We start from the raw sequence: 26805 nt of genomic DNA on the forward strand, positions 1-26805 counted from the left end.
TTAGTTAAGAATACCAATTATTATTATTGCCCACATACCGGTAACCCGGTAAGTGGTATCGTGGTTCAGGTGTAGTAGAAACGATAACACTCGGTTGTACATATTGCAATCGCTCTGTAGTCGCTCTAAAGGTCATCTCATATATTTTTATTATTCGCCGCATTTCAGCAATAACAATATAGTAGGTAGGTACATCAGCAGCAAGTGGGCACGGACGCGCAGTGTGTGTACACGGTGTGGACGCGGATCAATAGTACACGGCGTTCAGGCGCAATGTGTGCGGGACAACAGAGCGGTGGTGGTGAGAAACAACACATTCCGCCCTTTCGTGCGCCCCGACAACACGCGCCATCCCTTCGGAATCGCTTTGCCGCCGTCACCTCTCGGCGCGTCAGTGCGTCCAACCCCCCGGAAAAAAAATCACCGTAGGCCCGCCCGCCCACCACGGATTATCGTAGCTTGACAATGGCGAAAACAGAAGAGTAGGTGACTTGGGTTAGGTCTTGGCTTATTTCATTTTCAGAAGATGAAGTGATGATGAAATATTACGCATTGCATTATTGATTTTCGATAAAAATATTGAAAACCCAGTTATAGAACAATGCATTTTACAAAAACTGGTCGAGATTATTGTCTTAGTGAAAATCTCCCAAGTCACAGTCAATGCGAGGTTTAGATGAACTTCAACGCACAAGACTGCGCAGTTTCACGGAAAAATGTATCTCCGGAGACGCGTTTTACAAGCATTTATTAAAAACCGGCGTGTAGCCGCTCTTTTGTAACAAATAACTAAATAACTATGCGAATAAAATCATTATTTTTTTTTTAACCAAGATTAATACATAATATAGTTGCTTTATTTCATTTGAACATACTATTATAATACTGTTGCCATGTACCTGGGATGGAAAGGTAAAAACACCAGCATTTTTCTTTGAAAAAGAGCTCTAAAGCCCTTTGCCACACCATTTTTCTCAATCGACACCTGTGACGATTAACGATACACCTGAGAGTGAGACGCACAGAGGCGGGGACGTGACGCGCAAAAAACCGTGCGGCGCGCCATAATTACCGTGCGCCCGAGACACTGACCGGCCGTTGTGCATATTGGCGCCCGCCGGTCCCGTTGGCCGCCGCCGCCGCCGTCTGCCGTGACAGTTTTGCGGTTGGCGGTCGTCGTTCAGTGCTGTCCGGACCGCGTGCCCGTCGCCCGTGTATTCCTTGTGGTCTTCGTCGCCGCTGCCGTCCGTGTGCGATTTACCCGGACGCGCTAATAATCGTGCTATTTAGGCGGCACAGCCTGTCCCCGCGGTGCGCCATCCCCGAGCCGCCGGAACTCTCCCGCCCGGAGCTATGCTGGATATGATGAACAAAATGGCCGAACTCAAGTTCGAAGCGCCGCTGGCGCAGTTCGAGGAGACGGAAGAGTGGACGAAAATGATGGACGACGAACCGTCGTCCGCGGCCAAAATGCACATCGGTGGTCAGCCGGCGGCCGCGCAGCAGTTGGACAACGTTCCCGGCAACAACAAGACCCAGGAACCCGTCGGCGGCGGCAAGTCCGGGTGTACGCAATGCGGCGTCAACAACAACGTCAACGTCGTGGAAGTGGCCGACGGCGACAACTTCGGCGAAACGTTCAGCGGCTCTCTGGAGGACCTGGTGCACACTTTCGACGACAAGATCACCAGATGCTTTTGCGATTACGAGGAATCCGTGGAAAAACTCGCGCCCGTCCAGATCCGCACTCAAGAGGAGATCATGAACGAATGCCAGTGAGTACACACCGCCGGTACCGTGTTCCGTTTTCCGTTTCCCGTCGCATGTCCACAATATTATTATCGAGTACATATTTTCAAACCGTGGCGGCGCGCAACGTGTGAGACCACATTACATTGGCAATTATTGCTTTAGCGTTGTGTACGTTGCGCTAGGGTTAGAAACACGCTCAGAGCACCCTCCACACGGAAATATTGATCGACCAACATTAGAGATGTGTACATTATTGTGCAAAACATTTTTTATCGATGCTTTTTTTTAAAAAATAGTATTATCTATTTCGTTATTACCCAACGCCATAGTAAACATATGTTTTTTTTACTAATACAACAATTTCGTTTGGGGGCAAAGGTTGAGCATAGCTGTTTTCGATAACCTTTGTCCACATTTTTTGTGCTTGGGCTTTTTCAAAATTTATCACGTTTAAACCTGCTGTTTATTAAACGGTTTACAATCGGCCTGGTGACATATATTAGTAGATAATAATAACAATAAAGATTGGTCAATTTAACCACTCGGTCGTTACAATATCCTCACAAGCGTTCAACAACAGCGAAATCTATCCTAAATAAATTTGAGTTTTATTGGGTTTAGCACACGGGCGCCCTTGGGGGGGGGGAGAGGCAAGATGGGACACTCGCCCCTCTGGAAAAAATCATTTTTTTTTTCACCGTATTTATCAAAAATGCATATTTTAGTTGTATGCGTATCAATGCCAGTATTATCTATTAATAGTGTGATATTTATATTTACACGTTAAAATAACAATACCTTTATTACATTTTGAGACATTTTTTTTTATTATTTTGCCCTCTTTCATCCTAAAATTTTTAGAGCCACTTCGCATGTTTAGGGTATTATTAATTTAAAAAAAATGACAATATAGCAAAAAAAAAAAAGGCATTTCCAACGGTGGTGGTCTCGAAAATCCTCGATTCGCCTACTCGACACATCGCGGTGTTATCATTCAATATAATATACATATTATTATTATTATTATAATACATTACTCGGTGGCTGTTCATTATGTTGGAATGACTAACAATGCGCTCGTTACGCCTCGGCACGCAAAAAAAAATCCGAATGAATCACCGCAACAATCGCCATTAAGATACTGTGTATGAATTTAGGTAGAAAAACACACAAAAAAAATTATTTTAGAAAAAGCCAGCACAGGTCTGAAAATGCGATACCTTCTCAGCTTTTTATACACATTTGGAAAAAGTCACGAATATAGGCGAACCGACGGTGGTTTATAACGATTATTGTACGTCTTTTATTTAATAATTGTGTGTGTGTGTGTGCGTGTAATTTATTGTGCAACGATGAGATAAGACTATATTGTGTTGGCAGTAGTAGCCCTTTGTCTGTTGTGCCCAACTATTGTGTTTCAGGAAATAGTCTAAACCACCCACGAGAAAAACCGCAGCTTTGACAGTAAAACAGTAGTCCGTTATCACGTGCAATGTATATTAACACAATTACCGCGTTTGATAGTAAAATAAATGTATAATATTATACAAATAAATAATAGCATAACATTAACGGTTGTACAGTACTCACTTTGCCGACAAAACAATAGGTTTGTGATTAGTAGATAACCACTTAAATACTTAAACATTTTCTTGTTGTTATTGGTTCAAAGTGATGTTCACATAAAATAGTCAAGAACACACACACACAGTTACAGCATGTTAAGTAGAGTTTCATTTTGCTCATTTTATCATTTCTAGTATTTTATTGGTGACATTTGTTGCCCTTTAAAGAGTTAAACTTTATAAATTAATAATCACGACGGTAAGAACTCGTGAAGAGTTGTAAAAAGCTAAAAAAGACTAATGAAAATATTATGATGTACAATTTAGTATACAACTGTAATCTTTACACAAAAACAAAACGTTTAGATGTATTATTGTTACAGTTCTTATTATATTACTGAAAACAGAATTTAGGTACACAATAACGAGGTAGCGTTACCTCGTTATTGTGTACCTAAATTCTGTTGTTCGGTTAATATCATCAATGCGTGTTTATCTGTTTTATCTCAAACGCACAACTCTGTTTTGTTATCGATTTTTTTTTTAATTCTATAACAATAATAATATAAATCGAAAGGAACACTGTGCACACTATTATTTCATTTAATCGTAATTGCTTAACCTTAGTGTGTGCACACGTTTAAGATTATTCATACAAATAGTTTTAATGTTTGGCAATTGAACATAATTTTACACAATGTATACTTGTAATTAATAAATCAAATTGAACAATATGACAAAATTAAAATCACATTTTTATTTAATTGTTGTTTGTTTCGCTTTGAAAATCAGAACATTTTTAATTTATTATTTGCACCTAAATTGTCGGTAACTGTTTTCAAATTTCAACCATTCAATTGGTTACAGTTACCGCGGTATCCGAAGTTGTAAATATAATAATATCAAGGACGATATAAAAGTTTTAGGTCCATCGATGGTTCGGCAAGTCGTGGACTTTGCCGCTCATATTATTTTCATAGTCAAACTTCAAAGGATTCGGACTTCCGTACTTATTATTGGAAACTATAATAATTAAAAACAACGCACGTATGTAAACCAATAGTATTCATTGAAATCAGATAGGCATGCACAGCATAATATGTGCAACTTACATTGATGTTGTGCGAAATATGACCCATAAACTAATATAATATTTTATACCGAGGTTGAAAAAAATAAAATTACATCAATACTTGAAAAATATTATCATTGAGCGGATTGAAAGAGTTCTGGTTAATTACCTAAACATTTTCAGGATAAAATATATAAATATTCTTTTGATTTAAACGTGTAACTTTTTATTTTGCGTTAATTAACAGATTTAATTGAAAGTGAGTGTTTTAACGTTCTAATTATGGCATTAAGATTTACACATCATCTTTTCATACTATGATTTAATGGCTTAATTTAGCTGAGTTATTCTCACTCCAAACATGTCACATAGGAAATGCAGATGTCCCCTTTTGAAGAAATGGATAGAATAAAAAAAAAAAAAAACTGTTTGAATACCACTCGAGGAGGATTATTAAAGTATAATGAAACTTTGTATTGTGTGAACGGAATAGTAATCTCGCATTTAAATCGTTACACGCGTATCATTCACATAAAAGAAACAGAATTGTTATATAAATTGACAAGAGCCGTCTTGAGAGAAAATTGTATTATAGTAGAACGCACTTTATTTATTATTACAATATTATTATTGTACCGTGTTGATGTGAGGATTTTGTGCGCATACAGCTTAGTGGATATTTCTTTGAACACATTAAGTTTATAAATACCATAGTATTAGACCGGAAATAAAATAAACAAGAATTTGAGGGATAACGTATGGAGTGTGACTATAATAATCATTTATAATGGTAATGTTATTATTATGTTGTGTGTTATGTAAGCGCCTCTGCCCGTTCTGTATACATAATATAATATCTAAGAATTGGCCGTTATCCAAAGTTCAAGGCCGACTCGAAGATTTCGATTTTGTAATGTTATACTCGCTCTAATTTTAACACATCCTTTTCGAAACTGACAAATCGTGTATCTTTTAAATTATCGCCGTGTAATCTATGTTGTTTTCACATTATTATTGTTGTAGCAGCTCAACAGCTAAAGTCGGTAATAGGTCGCCGTAACGATCCATTAAAACATATTTGTTCATATTAAAAAAAAAAAAAATGAATAATGCGTTAACAAAAAAACCTACTGGTAAACTTTAGCCATACCATAGTCTATAATAATAATAGTAATTATCTTTAATAAACCATGTTTGTACAACTATATTTTTTTTATGTTTTTCGAATTATATCAGTTGATATTTATTATTCATAGTATATGGTAAGCGCCAGACAATGTTTTTTTTTTATAATAAACTTCCACTATATTAACATTATATAGTCATTTGACTTGGTATACGTTTTACTTGACCTTATTTCTTTTTTGGTGCGAACAAAATTTTCTTTGACACGAAGCCAAGTATATTTATATTTTCCAGATTGTCACTGTAAAGTATACATCATAATATTTTGTATTTCATTACGTTAAAGACAAATATGTTCTTTTAATCAAAAAGGGATTTTTTAATTGACCGTCGTATATTTTTTGTAATTAAAAGTTTTAACGAATTTGCTGTCTACGATTTTAAATCACTTTTTGTCTTTTATCATTTTGTATAATGTTAATCATGTTGTACTTAAATTAAATTTTAAGCAAGAATGACAAAATGTTTAGTTGAATTAGTATATGAACAGATCAGTTGAATTACAAATCTACCAATTGTATATATTACTATAATAGGGCAACTATCTCTTCTAAGATGTGTTGGATGTGGGAATGTATATTAAAGACTGGTGTCGGTGGGCGGGAAGACGTTAATCATACTCTGAGTCATCTGTATACTTTTATAATAATATACTTTAATAAATCAATAGCCGTTGCTGACGTTCTTGAAAATATTTTGATTTTTTATTAACAATTTAAACAGTGTTAAGGCGTAGACGTTTCGCTTTTATCCGTCTTTCCCTAAACATTGGCCAATACCATACCCCTTGGGAGATTATTTTTCTAAAATTGATATTATATTGATTCACTGTTTATCTGACAACAGGAATCGAAAGTTGACAAACAAAACCCAAACTAAAAAGAAAAACACTATAGACTTTTTTATTTCGGAAAACGTTTGGTATTTACACAAAAATCGACTCAGAAATATGACTATAAAAGTGATTGACCTTAACTGTAAATAAACAACTGTACCTAAACGTATCTATAGATTAAAATTGGCTTATCATAATATTACAAAAAAAGTGACCTCCATGCTATTATTCTACAAGTAATATTGTATATTTATTTATAAACGATTAACTGATATTATCAATTATCATGTAATGTATAAAAAGTTGAAATCGCTGATATATAAATATATATTAAACCATGGCACTATTGACAACAAGTAGTATTATCTATATGTTTATATTTTATCGTTTCAAAACTCGAGTGTTTACCAATATTATATTGTGACTATACATACAAATAACACAGTGAAAGTTTAGCCGAAGGGTATACATGTGTAACTTTTTCAGACGTCCCAGCTAAGTAGGCGTTTAAGAAAAAAATGCAATCTTTGTTAAATATAAAACGTAGAGTCATGGCATTCAATAGAAGTTTTAATTTTATGATTTCTTAATTGTTATTGTACATAAATATATTTTAAATAATACCAAGTAAGTGCAGTTTTTACATTAAATTTGTACTTTTCTGATTTTAAAAATTTTAACGCGGAAATTATTATAATAGTCAATTTGATTGCTTCAAGCTTTTACTAATATTATTGACTAGGCAATTTTGTAATATTTATCCAGTACCTTTCCGACCATTTAAATTTAAATTACAATACCGTGAATTTACAAGGTTTTCTACGCCAATGAACTTGACTAACACGAAACATATGTATTATTCATTAAACTTTGGGACTCATAAAAAACACGTTCACTAATTAACAAACCTACCAGAACCGACGGCCGTTGTCATCGGTTAACATTTAAGTACAAGTATTGTTTTAGTATTGTTTTCACTGTACAATTTAATTTAAGATGGTGTAAACGGCCATCAAAAATCAATAGCCCTTCATTAAAGCAGCACACTAGTTGTAGACCGGTGACTGGAATTTGACGTTGCCCATAATAGCTGTTGACTTAATTTGATAAATTGAACATATTTTAATACCTATTGTTTCACATGAACCACATTTTTGCCTCTGGCAAAACGTTGCCGTTGATTATGAATTTGTCAAAACATTTGTTTTCCACACAATTTTTACCGTTCTCAACTGTTCGTGTCCCGAAGTAATTAAGTTTATTTTTTACCCCCCTTGTGGGCCATTTTTAGTGTAAACATTCATTACCATACAGCCATGTGCGCCAAAGCCCCACACTCATCATCATGCTTGTCGCTATACTAAATTAACTGTCTATTCCTCGGTATCCATTCGCCGTCTTAAGTTGTTTTTTTTTTTTTTGTCTATATATGAACATGTGAATGTTCCTCATCTGGCTGGTACACAACCGTAGAGAAAACCAGTTTTGTGCTGCCACTATAAATGACCCCTGACAGCAGAGAAGTACACCAGAACCTGTATTACCGATGAATTTCGTCCAACGTTAATACCTACTTGATATTCCAAACAATACAATATTATAGGTATTATTATCTTAATCCAGACGTTTTTATTATAATACCACAATCGACTAGGTCGTCATAATATTTGTGGGTTGTTGTTACTGCACGACGGTGGTTTTACCATAAATTATATCCGTTTTTTCATACTGAATATTCAATATTAACGTACAATTTCAAAAATTGTAGGTACTTATGTGTAATAATAATGTTTTACTCGTAGACTGTACATTTCATGTTTATCACACATGCCAACATTGTGTATCAACACTGTGTTAACAATATTCAAGAATAATCAACACTTGCCCTGACGAAGGGGTTCTATTAAAAATAATTGTTTATCAATCGTTTTAATAAACGATTCCTTCGAAATAAAACAAGCATTGAATTGAACCATAAAAAGATGTTCACGAGTTTTAACAAATAAACATGTCTGTATTGTTCAGTGCGTTTATTTTTTCAATAGACACACTCTGCAGTCTTACACTAGTATTCAATTACTGAAATCAAACGCTGAATCGTGACCACGTTTCATGTGGTTATTATAGTAAACGGACGAGCTTAAGAATTTATAGCTTACCTGTATTACAAAACGACAACCTGATGATTCTGTAAAAATAGTTTTTCATTCGTTCCCACGCCCAAAAACACGACTGACACTTGTTTTAATATACATTCATTCTCTTGTAAATAAAAAATTTCAAATCACATTTGACGAAAAACAAATAAGATTAATTAATCTTCTTTATCCTCCTATTATACATATATAAAACAGGTTGTTTTAATTGAACATGTCAGTAAAAAAAATGTATTATTTTTAACATATTTTAGATTATAGGCGTTAAATTGAGATGGCAAACCATCTATTGTCTATTTATTTTCCCGTTAGGATGACTACGTGTCTAATAAAAGCTTAATGATAATCGCAACTACTGACAAATGATACTATTATAATTATTAAAAAACTAATACTTATATTACAACGTATCTAATTCAGTTTTTCCAACAATCTTTAAGTGTATTTTTGATAATTACTCTTTGAAAAATATAAAAACAGTTATTGTATTCGTTAAACGTTTCACTTGTCGTCGTAGGCGCAAATGACGTGTCATGGACAAAGTAGTTAAGGTTGTCCTCCACAATATATATTAACATAAAGTTGATTGAACTGTCCCTTTTAGATTAACCGCAATTACATTTTAATTCTACAATTGCAAATTTAATAGGCTAAGGTCAAATTATTTATTGTTTCCTTGCGATCCAATGCAACACACTCATGTACATACTGTATATGCATATGTATAAATACAGAACCACTCTTTGTGTGCAATTGTTTAAAACTGTATGCCATTTATAAAACACACATTTTTAGATAAATACAATAGCGGTTAGCTTAATTATTTGTATTTTATCATCATAATTTTTATACAGCACCATATACCTATACCCTTCTTGTGCGTTTACGTTTTTTTTTTTTTTGTATTCAGCAAGAATTATTATTCTCCATGATAATGTAACGACGATTTGTGTGGTTTTTTTTTTTTTTTTAGGATGTGGTGGACAATAACTGGAAATTTTGGCAATATTCTACCGATCGATTGGTCAAAATCGTACGCGCGCAAAGTACATTTGCCGGTGTTAAATCTGAACAATAATCCTCAGGTAAAAGATATTGTGTGGAATTGTTTTTTTTTTTCAATAAAAATCAAACGAAACCATTTTTTTTTTTTCATCCACTTACACGTAGGACGACTCGTCAGACGATCTCAGCAGCGAAGACGAGGCCGTTGCCAACGATTTGGACATGCACAGCTTGATTTTGTCAGGGCCCAGCACAGATATCGAACCTCCCACGGCCGATGAAGTAATCCGAGAAATCGACGACATTATGGAGGTAACATCGGTCGCCACAAAACGTCGTTTTTACCAGCCCTGGTAAAGCCAAGACAGTTTTGAATAAACCCACGTTGTTGATTGATTTTGTAGGAAGGTACGTCGGACGAGTGCACGCCGGACTGCGAAGATCCCAAGGTCCCGCTTCATTCGCCTTTGCTCGAAGAAAGTGAGTGAACAAAATGTGGTGTATACATTAAATGGATGCGTTCTTACTCGATACCGGTAACCAATATCTGTTGTGTGTTGTTTGCAGAGTTGAAAACCCTGAACTTGCCTCAGCTCAACGAGGTCTACATGGAACTGGAAATGTTAATCAGAGACTATTCCGAGACGTTGATTGCAGAGTTGGCCCTCAGGGACGAATTGGAATTCGAAAAAGAGTTGAAAAATTCTTTCATATCGCTTTTGTTGGCCGTGCAAAACCGGAGGAGACAATATCACGTGGAGAAAAAGAGAAATTCTCGGACGGGAACGACGAATAATAAAAATCCAGTAAACGAACCTAAAGTAAGACACCAACTGTGTGTACACAAATAAACGAATTAGTAAACTGTAATTAATTTTAAAATTACTATTTAAAAGGTACAATTTGAGGTACAGATTAAATTCGAAAAACTCTTTAATTCTATAAACATTTTTCATTCAATTTTTGTATTTTTAATAACTTTTTCAGTAAATTGTTTTATTCAGATACACATCTGTAAATACAAATCTAAAATAATTACTAATTAGATTTTTATTTGGCTAGAAATACAAATACCATCAAATTATCCCAGTTGGAAAAACAATTTCAATGCTTTATAAATAATTGTATAATCATTTTTTGGCCATCTTAACTTGGATATGTTAGAAACGTGTTGTTAAAATATTTCATTAATGTTGTACATGTTTTGATAATTTTTACAACATTTTTGTAAGACATTAAATTCCAAGCAAAAAAATAATATTTTTATAACATTTAATAATTTTTTTGACATTATCTTGTAAACTAGGATTATAATATGTAGTAATGTAAATACTGGCATTGCCCGTTTATTATATTATTTTTAATCTACATTGACATTATGATGTACTTGAATTGTTCAAATTTAGTTCTAATTTTTTTTTTTTTTTTCACAGTATCTTACCACAGTCATACCATATCATTTGGACAATGGACCTTTAAGTAACCAAGCACTTCAAGTTCTGATAAAAAGTAAATATGAAATCGATTTTAAATTGCCTAATAGGTACGAATTTCCTTGTACGTATAAGTTTAACATAATTTGTCGTATTTTTAGTACTGAAAGCGATCAACGAAGATAGCCCCACTGTTCCTACTTTGCTAACGGACTACATACTCAAAGGTAATCATATTTTCACACACTTTAGAATTATGACGTACTGTGAGAAAATTGTTTTTTTTTTTTGTTAATTGTATTATGTTTTATTTTTCTAGTACTGTGTCCTACATAATTCTCTGTACCAGATCTGTTTTGTGACAAAGTCAACTGCACCTTGAACTCTACGTGATAAAACCTAATTTAAATTAAGCTTTTTAAGGCATAGTCATATATATATATATATATACTTCTTTTAAGTAGTAATATAATTTTATTTATAAGATCTACTCAAAGTAGTAATACTATGTAATTTTTAAAAAAAATTATATACACTTTATTTTTAATAGCATTGTCATTAGATAAAAAAAAAGCCCTATAAAAATACGTTATTTTTATTATAAATCGACTTTTGCCGATGAGCAATTAATTTCTAAGAATAAGTTTTTCTAGCCCCCTACTTATCATATTTTCGTTTAAGATTTTTTTGTACCTATTACGACCTTCTTTTATTGGTCTATGTTTTCTAGTTTTTAATATTATAACAAGAACATTTTCAAAATGGATAAAAAAAACTATTTTAATAATTCTGGTGCTTTACAAATTTTACATTCGGGGAAAACAAAAAATAAAAACCATAATAATTTGTTTATTATTATTTTAATTATTCAGTATACTCTTCCATACTTGTATAATTATAATGTATGTAAGCCCTTCAAGTTGCTTAGTCTATTCAATCCACTGTTGTGCTAAAGATAAATACTATCAATAATAATTATAAAGAAGATTAATATTCTTAGAAAGAAAGAGATAAATATTTTGTAAATTCAATGTTCTTGTTGGGCTGGGACCAAAGTGAATGTGATTTCAAAGAATGTATAACTGTGTTTTAATGTATATCGTTGAAAATAGTTCATTATGTATCTCATTGACAATATTAATAGTTAACCGGTTTCAAGAAACAAGTGTAATATTATTCATTCCTAACAATATATTGACCTAATATTATATTATATTATATAATAATAATAATATATAATTTATATGTATTCTTACAATGTACAATGTATTATTATTATTATTATTGCTTTTACACTGTGTATTGCATATTTTTAACGTTGAGTTATTGTAATAAGCTTTGATGCAGAGTTGAAAAGGAAAAAAATTGTCTAATAATATTTTAAAATGTATACCAATTCATTAACTGACGGCCTCGGCTACTAAGCTCTAAAATGCTTAAAATTTTGTTTTTATTATTATTATTACTTAAGACGCGTATGAAATGTTTCAACTATATTTATTAATATTTATGTTGTGTATTTTTTTTCTTCTTAAGTTTCATCTGACAATAACAGATGTAAATTACTATATTGTACTATAACAACACTGTCTAGTCATAATATTAGTTTGTATTTATAAGTAAAATTCAAAATATAATAGCTTGGTATTTACTATTTATCTATAATTGTATTATTTACATACAGTTTTATCCATCCAATTAAAATCGGACTGTCCTAAGTCTGTCTGGCTTTTTGGTCTAAAACATCTAAAAAGCAGATCGTTAAATTGCTTACAAACAATGTTTGTACACATTTTTCCAAAAATGTATTATTATATGAGAAAAAATATAACAAAACTTTTTTCATTTATTCGGATAAACTGGTTTTCTACGGTTATTTAAATATATTTGATAAACGGGTAGAACGTGTTTAATATATTTTTTATAAATAAAAATAAATAAATCGTCTTTTAATTAATCAAAAATAATAAGGTTGACCAGGATCTAATTTTTTTTTGGTAATTATAATTTATATCAAAGAAGATGATTTATTTTATACTGTTCCCAGTTTGACGATTTCTATAATATATTTTTTGGAAATAAAAGTGAAAAACCGTCGTGTCTGGGGCAGTTCATATAAACATTGAGCTTTTGCGCGAACGTAAATACCGTTGGGGAAAACCCGTTTGGACCAACGGCGTTAATACCGCAGTGCGTTCAGAGCCTTAGTACAAAAAAATCATAGTTATTCAAAATGGGGACATTACACCTTGATACATCTAACTTAGTCGGTAGGCCTCTAACATTTTGGTAATAACCAGTCAAATGTTTTACAATAGGTTTATACACATAATTTTTACTTAGATATACAATTATTATTAACACTATTACTACTGCTATAATTAAAATTAAAATTACCCCTATGGAAAACTGTTAGCGATTTTGAACGACCGCTGGAACCCCCGTTGACGTGTCATCGTTGCAACTGTTAACTTATTTATCCTCTTCATACATACTTAACTATTTTTTCTAGCTTTTTCATTAATAACAAAAAAAAACTTGTCGAATCTTGATATATATATTTTTAAATATCGGCTGAATTTTTTTGAGGGCCGTAGGCAATGCTTATTTTGCTTGTAGGTAAATCTGTGATAGAAATATAGAATTTTCGGCGTTTATATATATTTTATCACAACGAGTAAAGCCGGGATTCTACGTAGGATCTAGGTCTATTCACTTAACAAGTGTAAAAATAAATGCTCATGGATTGTGTCGGTACAAACCCAGGTTTTGTGATGCATTTATCAGTAAATCGTTTTACGACCGCAGAACAACAAAAAGATAATTAAAAAAAAAAACGACATGGGTTTATCGTTTATGGCATTTTATTCTGTGTACTTACAACGGTTGAATTGACCAATGTGTTTGTGTGTCAATGAGTCGCTACATGTCCACGGTCACAATAGGTACCTACCTATAATATATTTTATATCATTATTTTTGTTTAATTCTTTAGACTTTGAGTGTAATTTTATACGACTGACACACTGATAGTGCTGAGTAGTAAAAACTACTAATTAATTTAAAAGGTAAGTTAATTATCACTTTTTTTTTAGTGTAAAATAACCACTTATTTTGTCTTAAACAAATAGGTTTTTTAAAAATTGATAAAAGAAATTATTATTTTTATTTCGTTATAAGTTATAACTTATATTATCATAGTTGGTCATCGACAGTTCATCATCATGTTTTTTATTTACCTATTGGCTATTAATAATTCTATTCATGGCCAAAAAACAATCTAAAGTTCAATCTACTTTTAAAATTTTATTGTAAACTGTAATTTAAAAACGCATTTTTTAATATAATTATTTCTAAATATATGGCTATGTACGCTGAAAACCTTTAATATATATATATATATATTATATTATTTTGAATTACTTTGGCTTGGGTACAAATCATAAATTTCAGTGTAGTTTTATTTAATAAAACGGCGCTGTTAACTAATTTCTGGACACCTTTTTGCGGTGTTGAAAGCTTTTTTTTTTAACTTGTTCTAAATTAAAGCAGTGTTCTTTTTCGTAATATCCTTATAAACAAATTTTCAAATTTTTAAGTAGCTACAAATTGAAAAACAAAATCAAATTTTTATAAATTTCATTAAATTTGTATGCGACTTGAAGTCAAATTAAAAAAAAAATTGCTTAATTCTGACACCCCTATAATTACACTTTTTATTCATAGTTTTGTTTTTTTTTAAATGTTTTCAATGTTTGGTATTTTACTAAAAAGTGCAATATTTAACTTCTAGTAAAAATAAGTCTTCATTAACAAACTTTTACCAGATGTTTTATATACATATAAGTAAGTGCTATACTGCTATACAAATTTTAAAATTTTTAGTTTAAATCTTGGGGTTTAAGTAATGGGCTCTTGAATATAGCATTTTTTAGTCAAATTTAGCATAACTTTGATGTTACTTTCCATCATAAAAAAAAATGTTTAAATAGTTTTAAAAGTTATAAATCAAAAGAGTAGTTCGATGTGTAAGAATAAAAAAAACATTTTGAAATATTGAGTTAGTATACAAATAAAATGAAATTTATAACATTTTGAATTTGTTTTTTAAATTATTACAATTATTGATATATTATAAAATAAAAATACTTAATAAATATCTAAATCGAAGCACAAGGTAAAGCTAATAATTAATATGTAATTATAATATTTCATTCAAAATTAAAAAAAACAATTGTTTCTTAAACAGACAATCGAGATTAATTTGTATGAGTTATTATTATTATTAGTATTAAAAATATGAGTAAATAATTTCTATATAAATAGGTAGTCTGCCAATCAATAAAATAATATTCTGTGAATTGGGTCTAGATGGGCCAATTTTAAATTTTAGAAAATCATTTATAAATATTATCATTAAACGCTCTATCTAATCCAACAAAAACAATAGTTCTAAGTTTATTAATTGAAAATGTATAATGATTAAGAGCGTGTGAAAACGTATAGAACTTTATGCAAAATACATCTTAAACATTTTACCTTATGCAAAATTAAAATGTTTAAGCTAATTTGCCAAACATTTTGAAAAGTGACATTGGCCCTTCTTGAACCAAACCACAGAATCGCATTTTACTCTTCTAACTTAACCAAGACAAAACGTTAACTAAAACAATTATTATGACTGCAAAATAATTAACAAAATATTAAATAATAATAATTTTCAGACAGTTACACAACAAAATATAATTTTGACTATAATGCGTATTTACTACTATGGATTGATCAGTTGCCAGGTTGTTGAGTATTGGTTTTACATTTAAAAAAAAAATATATATTTAACCTGATGTCTCATAAATTATTTTTTACTTTCCTTAAGTGATAACATTTATTTTGCCTATTCGTTGACTTAAAAGTAAACACAAGTCTGTAATAAACAACATTGTTAATTGAAATTTCCTTTTTGCTTATACAAATTTAGTATTGCAGTAACTTTTTTTTCTTATTTATCATTACCAGTGACAATACGTTTGTATTTTATAGTTAGGAGAGCAAAATCTATAGTTTTGTTTTTATGATAAATATTTTTTTTAACTTTTGTTTTCAAAGATTTCTGTTATTTTTTAAATAAATATTTTTGTTCAATTTTTTTTTTTCAATGTTGTGTAAGCGTTAATTTGTCCTAATTATTTTGAAACATCCACGTTAAATGAAAATTCACCCACTTTTTTACAGTACCGGGTGATTCTTTTAACGCCCTGCTCTTTAAAAACTTTTAAACTAACTGCAATATTGTTGTGTTTCTTTTTGAACGATTTTTTGATACTATTTTACTGTATGAGACAAGACAATATTTGAGTTTTTATCTTTTTTAGTATTTTCTAGAGCTTTATCAACTTTTGAAACTTATATGGCAACGCTAACGTAGATATATATTTTTAACTTTTTTAATTAACAGAGCTCTAGCAAATGCTAAAAAAGATAAACATTTTAATATTGTTTCATATTATAGTAATGAAGTATAATCAAAAATGGTTTTATTTACTTATTATAGATTCGTTCATAACTCATTAGCAGGGCTCTGAACTTAATGAGCATTTGCTCATTTTGTTTTTGGATTTACATAAAATGTATTAAGTTTATGTCCCATTAAAACGTTTTCATGTGTACAATTTGGAAGTAATTTCCTTTGCTTTTATCGATGTTTTCTTCTTTTAAAAGTTTGGAACAAAATTACATTACTGTGCAAACTTTTTTTGCAATTTTTTTTTTTACCATCTTCTAAAAAATGTATAGTAACTTAAAATTTGCATATTTCCAAGTGTGCAACGATAGGCGGCTGTAGAGGGCGTCTTTGGAACTAGAGAAGTAAAAAATACTACAAGATGGTAAAAAAATGGCTAATGTAAAAAAGTTAGTTATTTCTACTTTTTTTGCTCATTTTTTACATTTGTAATTTATTACAATCCCTTACTAATTTCTTAGTAGCCCATGGTAGTTCTTAACCTTGTCCTATTAAGAATATCCTCAATTCCCGTCTAGTTCCAATTATCTCCTCTGTTATAATGTTTTTCCTGAGCGCTGGTTGCACCGTTTGGTTCACTTTTCAATTTCTAAATACATTTCTTTTTACTATACCTAATTTTCCACTATTTTGTATATTTCTTATTTATTTTATATCCTAATTTTTTATTCGTTAACTTTGTTATTACAATATGTAATTGCTGAGCTTTCATATTATTCTTAATAAAGGCTAATAAAAGTTTAAAAAATAATTATAAATTATAATTTATAACAATGACAAATATGTCATTAAAATAGTTTTAGTTCTGTCCGATTGCGATAGAACTAAAACTAAAACTAATTTAATCTCATAGGTATTTGTTTATTTTGCTGTTAACTACTTGGGATGACGGTCGTCGGTACTGTATTACAAATTGTATAATTTTGTTTTAAATAAGTTTTTTATTATAAATGTAAAAAATCTTTCCCGTTCATCATTTCATTTTATTGTTTTAAAAACACAAGCTTTTTTTTGTAAGGTATAAATTATTAAAAAGTAAATAAAATAATATTTATAAAGCTGCGTTATTAAAATTAAATATTTTAACTAATAAGTAATACATTTCTTATTCATATTATCGGTAGACTCTTGCAAACATTGTTGGGTTATATTTTTTATTACTCATACTGTGCACTTTGTGGTCAGGTCAGGTCAAGATTTATTTTAAACGTAACGGCGAGAATCGGGTACAATCTCACCTTATAACGTATTGAATAAATTGATGTACGTGTATTTCAATATTATAATAACGTACGTTTTGTACAGGCTAATGTTCAATGGAAATCCGACGTCGTGGTAAAAGGGAAAACAATGGCCAGCCAATGGAAACGCTGCAGCATGTCGACGGTGTTGAAGACGAGTCCTGGAAAAACCAAACATATTTTTCAACGTTAAAGACTACACTGGCGGCACTATGCGTATTGGTTTTACTTAACGGTTTTGTGTATTACATGGACAACCGTTTGCCAGAAGTCGAGCAATCCACCTCGGCCAACGGTTTCGACGCAAAACGCGCAATGTCCACGTTGGCCAAATTGTCGGATATAGGCGCCAGACCGGTGGGTAGCGATGAAAATGAGATTTTCGCCGTTAACGCGCTGACCGCGGAAATCGACAGTATCGCGCTGGACCAAGGCAACGCGAACGACGTTCAAGTGTTAAACCAACGGGTAAGCGGGTCGTATAGGAAAAAAAAGTTCGCCAACTGGTTGGATTATCGTAACCTGAAGAACGTCGTTGTGAAACTGAAACCCAAAGGCGGCGATAATATCGTCGAGGAGGCCGTGTTGTTGAATTGCCATTTCGACACGGTGCCCGCCACGGCCGGTGTCAGCGACGACGGTTTGCAGTGCGCCGTCATGATGGAACTCGTCCGGGTGTTGGCCAAGTGCAACGACTTGCGCAGGCCGATAATATTCCTGTTCAACGGCGGCGAAGAAATAGGCTTGCAAGCGTCGCACGGTTTCATCACCCAGCATCCGTGGTCAAAGCATGTAAAATATTTCATCAACCTCGAAGGTGCCGGGGCGGGCGGCAAGGAAATGATATTCCAGACGACCGAGTCGAATTCGTTTCTGGTGGACTTATATGCCCGCGCGGTGCCACGCCCGTACGGCAATGTAATAGGCGAAGAAATCTACCAGACGGAAGTGCTGCCGTCGGACACGGATTTCAGAATATTCAGATATTTCGGCAACTTGTCGGGTCTGGATTTGGCTCACTACAAAAACGGATATGTATACCACACCAAATACGACGACTTGAATCAAATCGAACCGGCGGTGCTGCAAAACACCGGAAATAACGTGTTGGCGCTGTGTAAAATATTCTCGTCGCACAACGGCACGACACAACCGAATGCTAAATATGTGTACTTCGATGTACTCGGCTTGTACATGTTCTCCTATACACAACAATCGGGAGTGCTGTACAATTGCACGGTTGCTGTGGTATCGTTCGTTTCTATAGTTTTGTCGTTGCGCCAATTGGCAAAAGGAATGAGTCCGAAGACGTACCGCTTATATTTGTTGACTGTCGTAGCAGGGCCGATTTGTACGTTTTTGCTTACCGTTTTATCCAGCGTCTTAGTGGCATATATTCTGGACGTGCTGGGACGTTCGATGAGCTGGTACAACAACAAGATCAATTTAATGGTCTATTTTGCAACTTCAACGTTAACCATATTGTTGCTTACGGTTTTATATCCTCGGAATAAAACGAGAACGCGCGCGGATTGGACTTTGTCGTTGTTCAACGGATATCAATTGTTTTGGACCATACTGTTGGTGATCACCACAATTTTGGGATTACGGTCTAGTTTCGCGTTGATGATAATAGTTTTGTTTCCAGCGGTGACCAATTGCATACTAGGTTTGTTGAGAATCCGCAAAAATCCTCACTTGTGGATGACTATTTATGTTGCATCGTTGCTTGTGCCCATAACGTATACGTTTTATATCACACAAATATTTTTATCATTTTCCATTCCAATTTCCGGACGGTTTGGATCAGATTTCAACATGGACTACATTATCGGCTTGCTCGTTTCAATATCGACTTTCGCCACTGTTGGATACATGTCGCCGGTAATCATGATGGTCAAAAAGCCTCGGTTGATCGTTTACGGTCTATGCGGTTTACTATTACTGTCGATAATCGTCATTGTGTCGCCATTGGGATTTCCTTACTCCGACGGCGTGATTATTAGTCCGAAGAACGAACGATTCAAACTGATGCACGTACAACAGACATTTTATAATTTCGAAAAACAGGTACGTCGTAACGGTTCCGGTTTTTTGGTGGAAAATTGGGATCGAAACTCCCGGTTTATATCGAAATACGTGCCAAAAATGACAGAAGCCGTTAACGTGGACTGCTCTAAAGAACTACTGTGTGGGCTGCCTCTCACCAAATCCTCACAACCGTCAAATAGTTGGATACCTTTTGCGCCATCGATGCCCTCCTTGAAAAGCAGTACACATGTTTCATTGAGCAACGAAAGTACTCGTAGCCGTCGAATGCAATTCAAACTCCTCGGACCGGAAATGATTAATGTGTACATCAGCCCCTATCCAGGTGTTAACCTGACAGCCTGGAGTTTCACCGATCAACCGGAAGTGTCCACTCAATGGGAAAATAATGACGTTTACGTGGTTAAGCATGCTAGTGGAACTAAAGATGAAGAATACAAATTTTGGTTGGAAATTCAAAGTGAATATGGTTTCAACGAAGCCACGGTCAATGTTACGGTATCCTTTGATTGGGTTGTATACAAAACTATGGCGCTTGACAACGAATTCAAAGAGTTCATAAATTCTTTTCCACCATGGTCCCATGTAACCTATTCTGTCTCCAGTGTTTACGCATTTGTTTATTGATTTAAAGTAAAATTATTGTAGATCTACCTATATAAGTACCTAATATTGCTCAATTTTAATTTTATAAATCGGTTGTACATTTTTGTATATTATATATATATATATAATTTTGTCATTCCTTATAAATATCTTCTTCTTGCCAGAAGAAGATATCTACAACAAATGAAAGTATATCTTTAAAGTTTATCATAAAAACCAAGTTGAAAACTGTAAACATGTAATTAATCATTATTTTTATTTATCAATACTTAATTGTTAATGTTATTAGTATCAACTAAAATATATGTATACCAATTATTCAAGATTAGGTCATTTTGTATACAATTTTATTGTTTTAATTTCAAGAAAACAATTATTGTTTCTTTAAAAAGTGAAAACAAAACGAAATGTTGTTAACAGTTATATAATTAATGTATACTAAAGTAAAATTTAATTTTTGCTATATTAATTAAAACAATGGATACGGATTTATACATTTTTATATGAAATTTTTACAATCGTGTTAATGTTTTTTTTATTGAATAGAAGTCTTAAACATTTTTGTGTTATTTTATTGCATGGATAATCATAAAAAACTTGCACTTAATTATTGTAAGCGTATTATTAAACGATCAAGAAAAATAATTTTTAGTTTTACTTAAAGAATATCTTTAGATATTTCTGACCTTTGGTGACGATTTATAATTTTAAATGGCTAAATACTTTTAATGTAGGTATGTACTATGTAAGTCGCTAAAATTTTGAAATTTGAATTACTCAATCAGATTACAATAATACTGTATAATATACACTTCTGCCAACTTAATTTTTAGAAATTATCACTAAATCAATTTATATCGCATAGAATAATATCATACTGCGAGTGCGAATTTGATAAAAAAAATTTAGAGATAAGAAAACCACGGTAAAATAAATTGGTATGTCGGAAACTTGTGATAACTACAAAATGGCTGCCTCTTTTTTCGGGTAGCTGTGTATTTCTTACGAAAGAAAACCGACTGCCATATTGTTAAATTGATAACACAAAATGCGGACATGCCTATTTATTTGATCACGACGAAATCCCAACTTGTCAAATGGCTTTAGCCGGTTCGCACACAAAATCACAATATTTTTTCAACAAAATGTAAATTAAAACGTATCATTAATAATAATTGATTTATAAAAAAAAAATGTCTACAAAATTAGTGCCAAAGTTGTTTAACTTGTTGAAAAATTCAAAATGTTCAACATGTTTTAAACGCCATGCTTCCAATAAAGTTCTATCTCAAGATTTAGATCCCTATAGTGAGTTCATAAATTTATTTATATTATAAAGTTGTTGTTATTAGAATGGTGTCTACTTTTTGCATACAGTGACACCTTACAGCAGTTCTCCAAACGATCAACAACGGCTGTACACGTGGGGTATGGCTGAACACGGCGCGTTAGGTGATTTGAGAATAAGGTCTAGAGAACGCAAAATTACATTCATATACCGACCAGTACGAATGAGATTCGCTTATTCTCATCAAGTAAGTACTTAAAAGTAATACTATGTATACAGGCTGTCCTAGAGAAAAACTTACTGTTACGTGTTTCAGATTAAAGATGTGGCTTGTGGATATGGCTTTACAGTGTACGCTGTAGAAAGTAAGGATCATAAACTTTTCGGATGTGGCCTTAACACGGACTCGCAAATAGGTAGCAAATAGATTTTATAAAAAAGTAATACCTGTGTCTATATTAATAATATTTGCTTTGTAATGAACTTGATTCTTAAAAACTCGCCTTGTAGGTTATCACGACCCACGCAGAGGCCACCCATTAGGAATGGTTTTAGCTAATGTGCCAATTCAAATACTATTTAAAAATTCAAACACGAGAATAAAAGCAGTCGCAGCTGGTCGTGCACACACACTGGTGTTAACCAATACTGAGGGTGTGTACGCACTAGGCAACAATTCCTACGGACAGTGTGGAAGAAATATTGTTGAAAATGAAGATTACAGTAAACTGAGAGAAGCAAACAATATTGTTTTACCTGAAGATATATCTAAGATAGTTTGCGGTCAAGATCACAGGTAATACCATCTGACCAGTGAAATCAGTAATTTGATTTTGAAATATATTAATGTTATGTATTGCTGCATTTTTCAAGTTTATTTTTGACTAAAACTGGAAAAGTTTACTCATGCGGTTGGAGTGCTGACGGTCAGACAGGATTGGGACATTATAAAAATGAATCTAGGCCGACTTTAGTTGAAGGTGACATCAAATGTGAAAATATTGTTAAAATAGTTTCTTCGGCTGACTGTGTTTTAGCATTAAATGGTAAAATTATAAAAAAAAATATTGTATTATGAAATAGTGCACAATTTTATAGTCTACAAAAAAACGTACATTATACATTTTAGATAAAGGTGAAGTGTTTGGTTGGGGAAATTCAGAATACGGTCAATTGTTTTTGAATAGCGATACATATCAAGTAAACACCCCTAGAGCATTATCTTTGAAAGACACAGTCGGCAAGGTCACTGATATTGGTGCATCTGGATCGGCGTGCATTGCACTAAATGGTAAACGATGTAGAATTTTTATTTTTACATTTTGTTTTTATTAAAATCTCAATTATTTGCGAATTACAGACGAAGGTACTGTTTTTGTTTGGGGCTTCGGTATTTTGGGTAAAGGTCCAGAATTCAAACAAAGTTCCGAACCCTCACCAATACCGCCAACATTGTTTGGTCGTAATCAGTTCAATCCTAACTCGACAGTCAAGTCTGTTTACGGAAGTTTATTTCACATGGCGGCAATAACAAACGAAGGAAATTTATATACGTGGGGTAAAAATAAATGGGGCCAACTCGGACTCGGACATGTCAAAGATCAGTATTTTCCTTTGAAAGTAATTAACTATTATGGCTGTGTAATCAGTAACACATTATATTCATGATAACCAAACGGAATAATGAAAAATATTTTATTTATAGGTATCGATAGGCGCCGTTGTTAAACGGGTGAGTTGTGGTGCTGATCATATGGCTGCACTATGTTTACCATACCAATAAATTGTTTAAAATGTAGATGTGTTTGTTTAAAAATATATTTTTATTGATATTTTCCATAACAATTAAATGTATTTATTTGTTTTATTCATTTTTTTTTCTATTTACTACCATGATTGATAGTGATTTTTCTTTCGATTCGTTAGAACAGTTAAATCCGATAAAGTCTAATTGTAATAACGTCACTGTGAAATGTGTTAAAGAGAAATTACCAAAAATCAGCCAAAATGAGAAGGAATGGTGCCAGGTTGAACAATTTTCGCTCAACGATCTCATGCCTGTACCGTTCTACTCTGGGCCTGTTTCGATAAATATTCTGAAGGATCTTAAATTGCTTGAAACTAAATGTTCAGACTCGTTAAGTAAAAAAACTCCTGAAAAACCTAGCAGACACAGATCGCTCGCTACTAAACCAAAAGTAAATCTGTTAACTAAACAATTATGTAATATTTGTGCACGGTAAAACTAAAGAAAAGTTGTGATTTGTTTTATCATCAATTTCTATAAAACCCATTCCCCTCTACACAAAACATTTTAGAGCATTATTTAATTTTTTCTGCAGAACAACATTAAAGAATTTAATTTGAAAAATATAAAAACGGTCAAATCGGTGGCAAGTTTTAAAACCGGCAATAATCAACAAGAAAACAGTAAAAACTCTAATAAAAAGAGTATATCTATCGAAGAAAGTAATTATAGGAAAAATGTAAGTACCTGACTACTAATAAAATATCTACAAAAAATATTTGTAGGAGTATTAAGACTGCAATAATTATAAATAGTAATAATTAATTTGTATCCCAATAAAATACCTTACTTGTATGATTTCTAACTTATAGACTAGCTACATGAAGACATCGGTTTCGATCAGAAGGGGTAAACTCTTAAAATATTTTTTTTAAATTTACATTGCACTAACTGATAGTCAACAAATCAGGAAGATAATAATTTTGACTTGATGTTTATTTAAATATATACCACAAAGGAATTCCTTTTTAAAACTTATCGTTGTACTTAAAAACAAAATCTACTTTCAATTTATGAAATAATAATTACCAAAATGTTTATTTGTGCGGTTATATTTGGCAAAGCCGCATTTTTACTGTTTAACTAATGGTTTAATGATAATATTTAAACTATGGCATTTTGCTATAGTCACTTTGTACTTCTCTTACTAATGTGATTATTATTCACAAAAATTACTTTTTTTCTAGGTAGGTACATTTTTTTAAATTTATATAAATAATTTGGTTTTTACATAGGTGCACTTAAGTATTTAATTTTTTCAATGTACCTATGTATGTATGTTTAGTTAGCAAGTTTGAAACGGCGTGAGCAGTACGGACAAAACGTCAATTTAAGAAACTGTTCAAAAAATTCTGAAAACAAACTAAAACAAGTTAGCCGCATACGTGTATACATAAAAGGTCGAGTTGTGCTTATCGAAGTAATAATATACTATTTATTATGTGGATTGTATTGCAGAAAAGAAACGCATACGCAGAACAAGTCTTACAGAAAATGTTATCAAGTTGTACAATACCAACAGCAGTCAAACGACACGGTTGTCATTCGAAATGTAAAGATAAATATGAATCGTATGTCCGATTAAAAAACAACGACAATGTCAAATTAGTCAAGAGCGATACGTATATTGTGTACAATAATGATTAATAGCCGCCAGTAGGTTAAGAGTAGTATAAAATTATGTCGGTCAGAATGGTATTTCGATTTTTTTTTTCTCAAGATTTTCGATAACAACATTGAACGCGTTGTCATTGTAATATCACGGAACAATTGTTGACCGTGGCAATATGTTTTTGTAAATCGAGTAGACGGTTTTTTTTTGTTAAAAATTTCAAATATATACAATATACATGTTATCATATCAAGACAACCGGCGGTACCTACATAATTATTGCGGGGGGGGGGGGGTTACCTATTTTGTCGATAACGGCAGCGAAATTAAACACGACGTTTATTTAAATCGTCACGATACAAACATGACTTTACTCAACGTTTTACTGCGGTTGTCTTTTACCACTAGGATTTTTTTCACCAACCCCTGACAGTGCAGTGCGTTCTTTTCCACATAAATCGAATTCACGTACAAGTCGGGCTCGTTGCTGTGGCGGGCTTTGTACAGTTTGTATTGGACGCGGTCCTCGTACTCGTAACCGCCGTTCATGCCGAACAAACACTTTAGGTAGTCCGCATAAGTCCGCTGGCAGAAAGTCATCTCGAACGAGTTGCTCATGAAAGACCCTTGTCTCCTGGGAATGTACACCTCGTAGCACAGCGCGTTCCGCAGTGCCCATTCGTTGTGCACGCTGCTGCAAGACCGTCCGACGGTGTCGTTGGGGATTTCGGTACTCGCTTCTGTTGCCATGGACCGCGAAAAGAAACAAAAATCAATTACCACAGCATTATCCTATTGGTGTAACATTGGTGTACATATTAATAATTGTATACCGACTCGCCGATCGCGTCCGTCACTCTCCGAGTGAAATATGTGTATAGAAATCGCGTAACACAATGATATTGTTATAGTGTGTTCGGCACTTGTCTTGACAACTGGCCCGCTTTTTGTAAACCAAAAACCGTCAAATCAGCTGTCCGAGCAAACATACTGGCCACGGTGTTTCGTGTTGTTCGTACCGCTCGTTTAATTTAAAACAAAATATAAAGCACAACATTACACGGCGTTATGTATAGGCAATTTTGATGCGTACAAGTACATTTCGAGCATGTTTCCGCCCGATGCGAACACTAGGCTATTTTTTTTAATCTGGATTTTCTCTCTAGGACGTCGGTCGTCGAGTTGTTTATAAAAAAAAAAAGCCCCTATAGCTTTTAAAACACAACGGGTTAATGGTTGGCTACTTAAACGTATTACAAAATATCTAGTTAGGTATGTTATTATATATTTTTTTTATGTCGATTTCAGAACAGGTCTCAGAACCAACATGGATTACTTAGTTTTTTTTTTTTATTCACAAAAAAATATGGAAAGGTCCAATTTACTGAACTGTATATTCGGTTGCCTATATCCAGGGGCATATGTACTGCACTACTGAAATAAAAATACAATTTAATATCAATGCAGGTTTACTTTAAACCATCGTGATACCTACTACTTGTATAAATGCTTATATTGTGTACAGTATTTTATAGGAAACTGTAGTAACCTATAGTAGTATCTAGTAACTAAGTTAGATCAGGTATCAGAATTATTTTAGTAAACCTGCATTGCTATTAAATTTAATTGGATTTTCTTACCGCATTAGTTAAGACCCAACACCAGCGTTCGTCATTTA

At 32.7% G+C, this 26805-nt stretch overlaps 3 protein-coding genes and 1 long non-coding RNA gene across 4 annotated transcripts; all 4 read left to right on the forward strand.

Annotated features, from left to right (window-relative positions):
• Positions 1–1171: 1171 nt before the first annotated feature.
• On the forward strand, positions 1172–12661 carry LOC126840803 (fasciculation and elongation protein zeta-2). The gene is made up of 8 exons (XM_050576757.1): positions 1172–1775; positions 9539–9650; positions 9736–9882; positions 9975–10050; positions 10138–10391; positions 11004–11079; positions 11165–11230; positions 11323–12661. Exons 1-8 carry the CDS (start codon positions 1354–1356, stop codon positions 11337–11339), a joined length of 1170 nt encoding a protein of 389 aa, XP_050432714.1. The 5' UTR covers positions 1172–1353; the 3' UTR covers positions 11340–12661.
• Positions 12662–13885: 1224 nt separating this feature from the next.
• On the forward strand, positions 13886–20726 carry LOC126840346 (endoplasmic reticulum metallopeptidase 1-like). The gene is made up of 2 exons (XM_050576014.1): positions 13886–14071; positions 17830–20726. Exon 2 carries the CDS (start codon positions 17841–17843, stop codon positions 20439–20441), a length of 2601 nt encoding a protein of 866 aa, XP_050431971.1. The 5' UTR covers positions 13886–14071; positions 17830–17840; the 3' UTR covers positions 20442–20726.
• A 761-nt stretch (positions 20727–21487) lies between these two features.
• Positions 21488–23532, forward strand: LOC126840526 (RCC1-like G exchanging factor-like protein). Its single transcript, XM_050576342.1, has 8 exons — positions 21488–21728; positions 21798–21955; positions 22025–22124; positions 22219–22504; positions 22582–22754; positions 22838–22999; positions 23069–23328; positions 23414–23532. The coding sequence occupies exons 1-8, from the start codon at positions 21614–21616 to the stop codon at positions 23489–23491; spliced, it is 1332 nt and encodes a 443-aa protein (XP_050432299.1). The 5' UTR covers positions 21488–21613; the 3' UTR covers positions 23492–23532.
• A 571-nt stretch (positions 23533–24103) lies between these two features.
• On the forward strand, positions 24104–25274 carry LOC126840994 (uncharacterized). Its single transcript, XR_007686125.1, has 3 exons — positions 24104–24194; positions 24801–24887; positions 24974–25274. It is a non-coding gene; the product is annotated as an uncharacterized LOC126840994 (long non-coding RNA).
• Positions 25275–26805: the final 1531 nt, after the last annotated feature.

Source organism: Adelges cooleyi, unplaced genomic scaffold (assembly GCF_023614345.1).
Source record: "Adelges cooleyi isolate 19-005CV unplaced genomic scaffold, UGA_ACOO_1.1 ACOO_flye_CR_arks_rails_tigmint_CR_PRNA_376, whole genome shotgun sequence".
NCBI classification, from domain to species: domain Eukaryota; kingdom Metazoa; phylum Arthropoda; class Insecta; order Hemiptera; family Adelgidae; genus Adelges; species Adelges cooleyi.

What these genes read in the sequence shown, in the direction of transcription:
- LOC126840526 (XM_050576342.1), top strand. Translation starts at nt 21,614, where the DNA reads ATGTCTACAAAATTAGTGCCAAAGTTGTTTAACTTGTTGAAAAATTCA. An exon ending in GATTCGCTTATTCTCATCAA is followed by an intron (nt 21,956 to 22,024) that starts GTAAGTACTTAA and finishes TACGTGTTTCAG; the next exon opens with ATTAAAGATGTGGCTTGTGG. An exon ending in TAACACGGACTCGCAAATAG is followed by an intron (nt 22,125 to 22,218) that starts GTAGCAAATAGA and finishes CTCGCCTTGTAG; the next exon opens with GTTATCACGACCCACGCAGA.
- LOC126840346 (XM_050576014.1), top strand. Translation starts at nt 17,841, where the DNA reads ATGGAAATCCGACGTCGTGGTAAAAGGGAAAACAATGGCCAGCCAATG.
- LOC126840803 (XM_050576757.1), top strand. Translation starts at nt 1,354, where the DNA reads ATGCTGGATATGATGAACAAAATGGCCGAACTCAAGTTCGAAGCGCCG. An exon ending in GAGATCATGAACGAATGCCA is followed by an intron (nt 1,776 to 9,538) that starts GTGAGTACACAC and finishes TTTTTTTTTTAG; the next exon opens with GATGTGGTGGACAATAACTG. An exon ending in AAATCGACGACATTATGGAG is followed by an intron (nt 9,883 to 9,974) that starts GTAACATCGGTC and finishes TTGATTTTGTAG; the next exon opens with GAAGGTACGTCGGACGAGTG.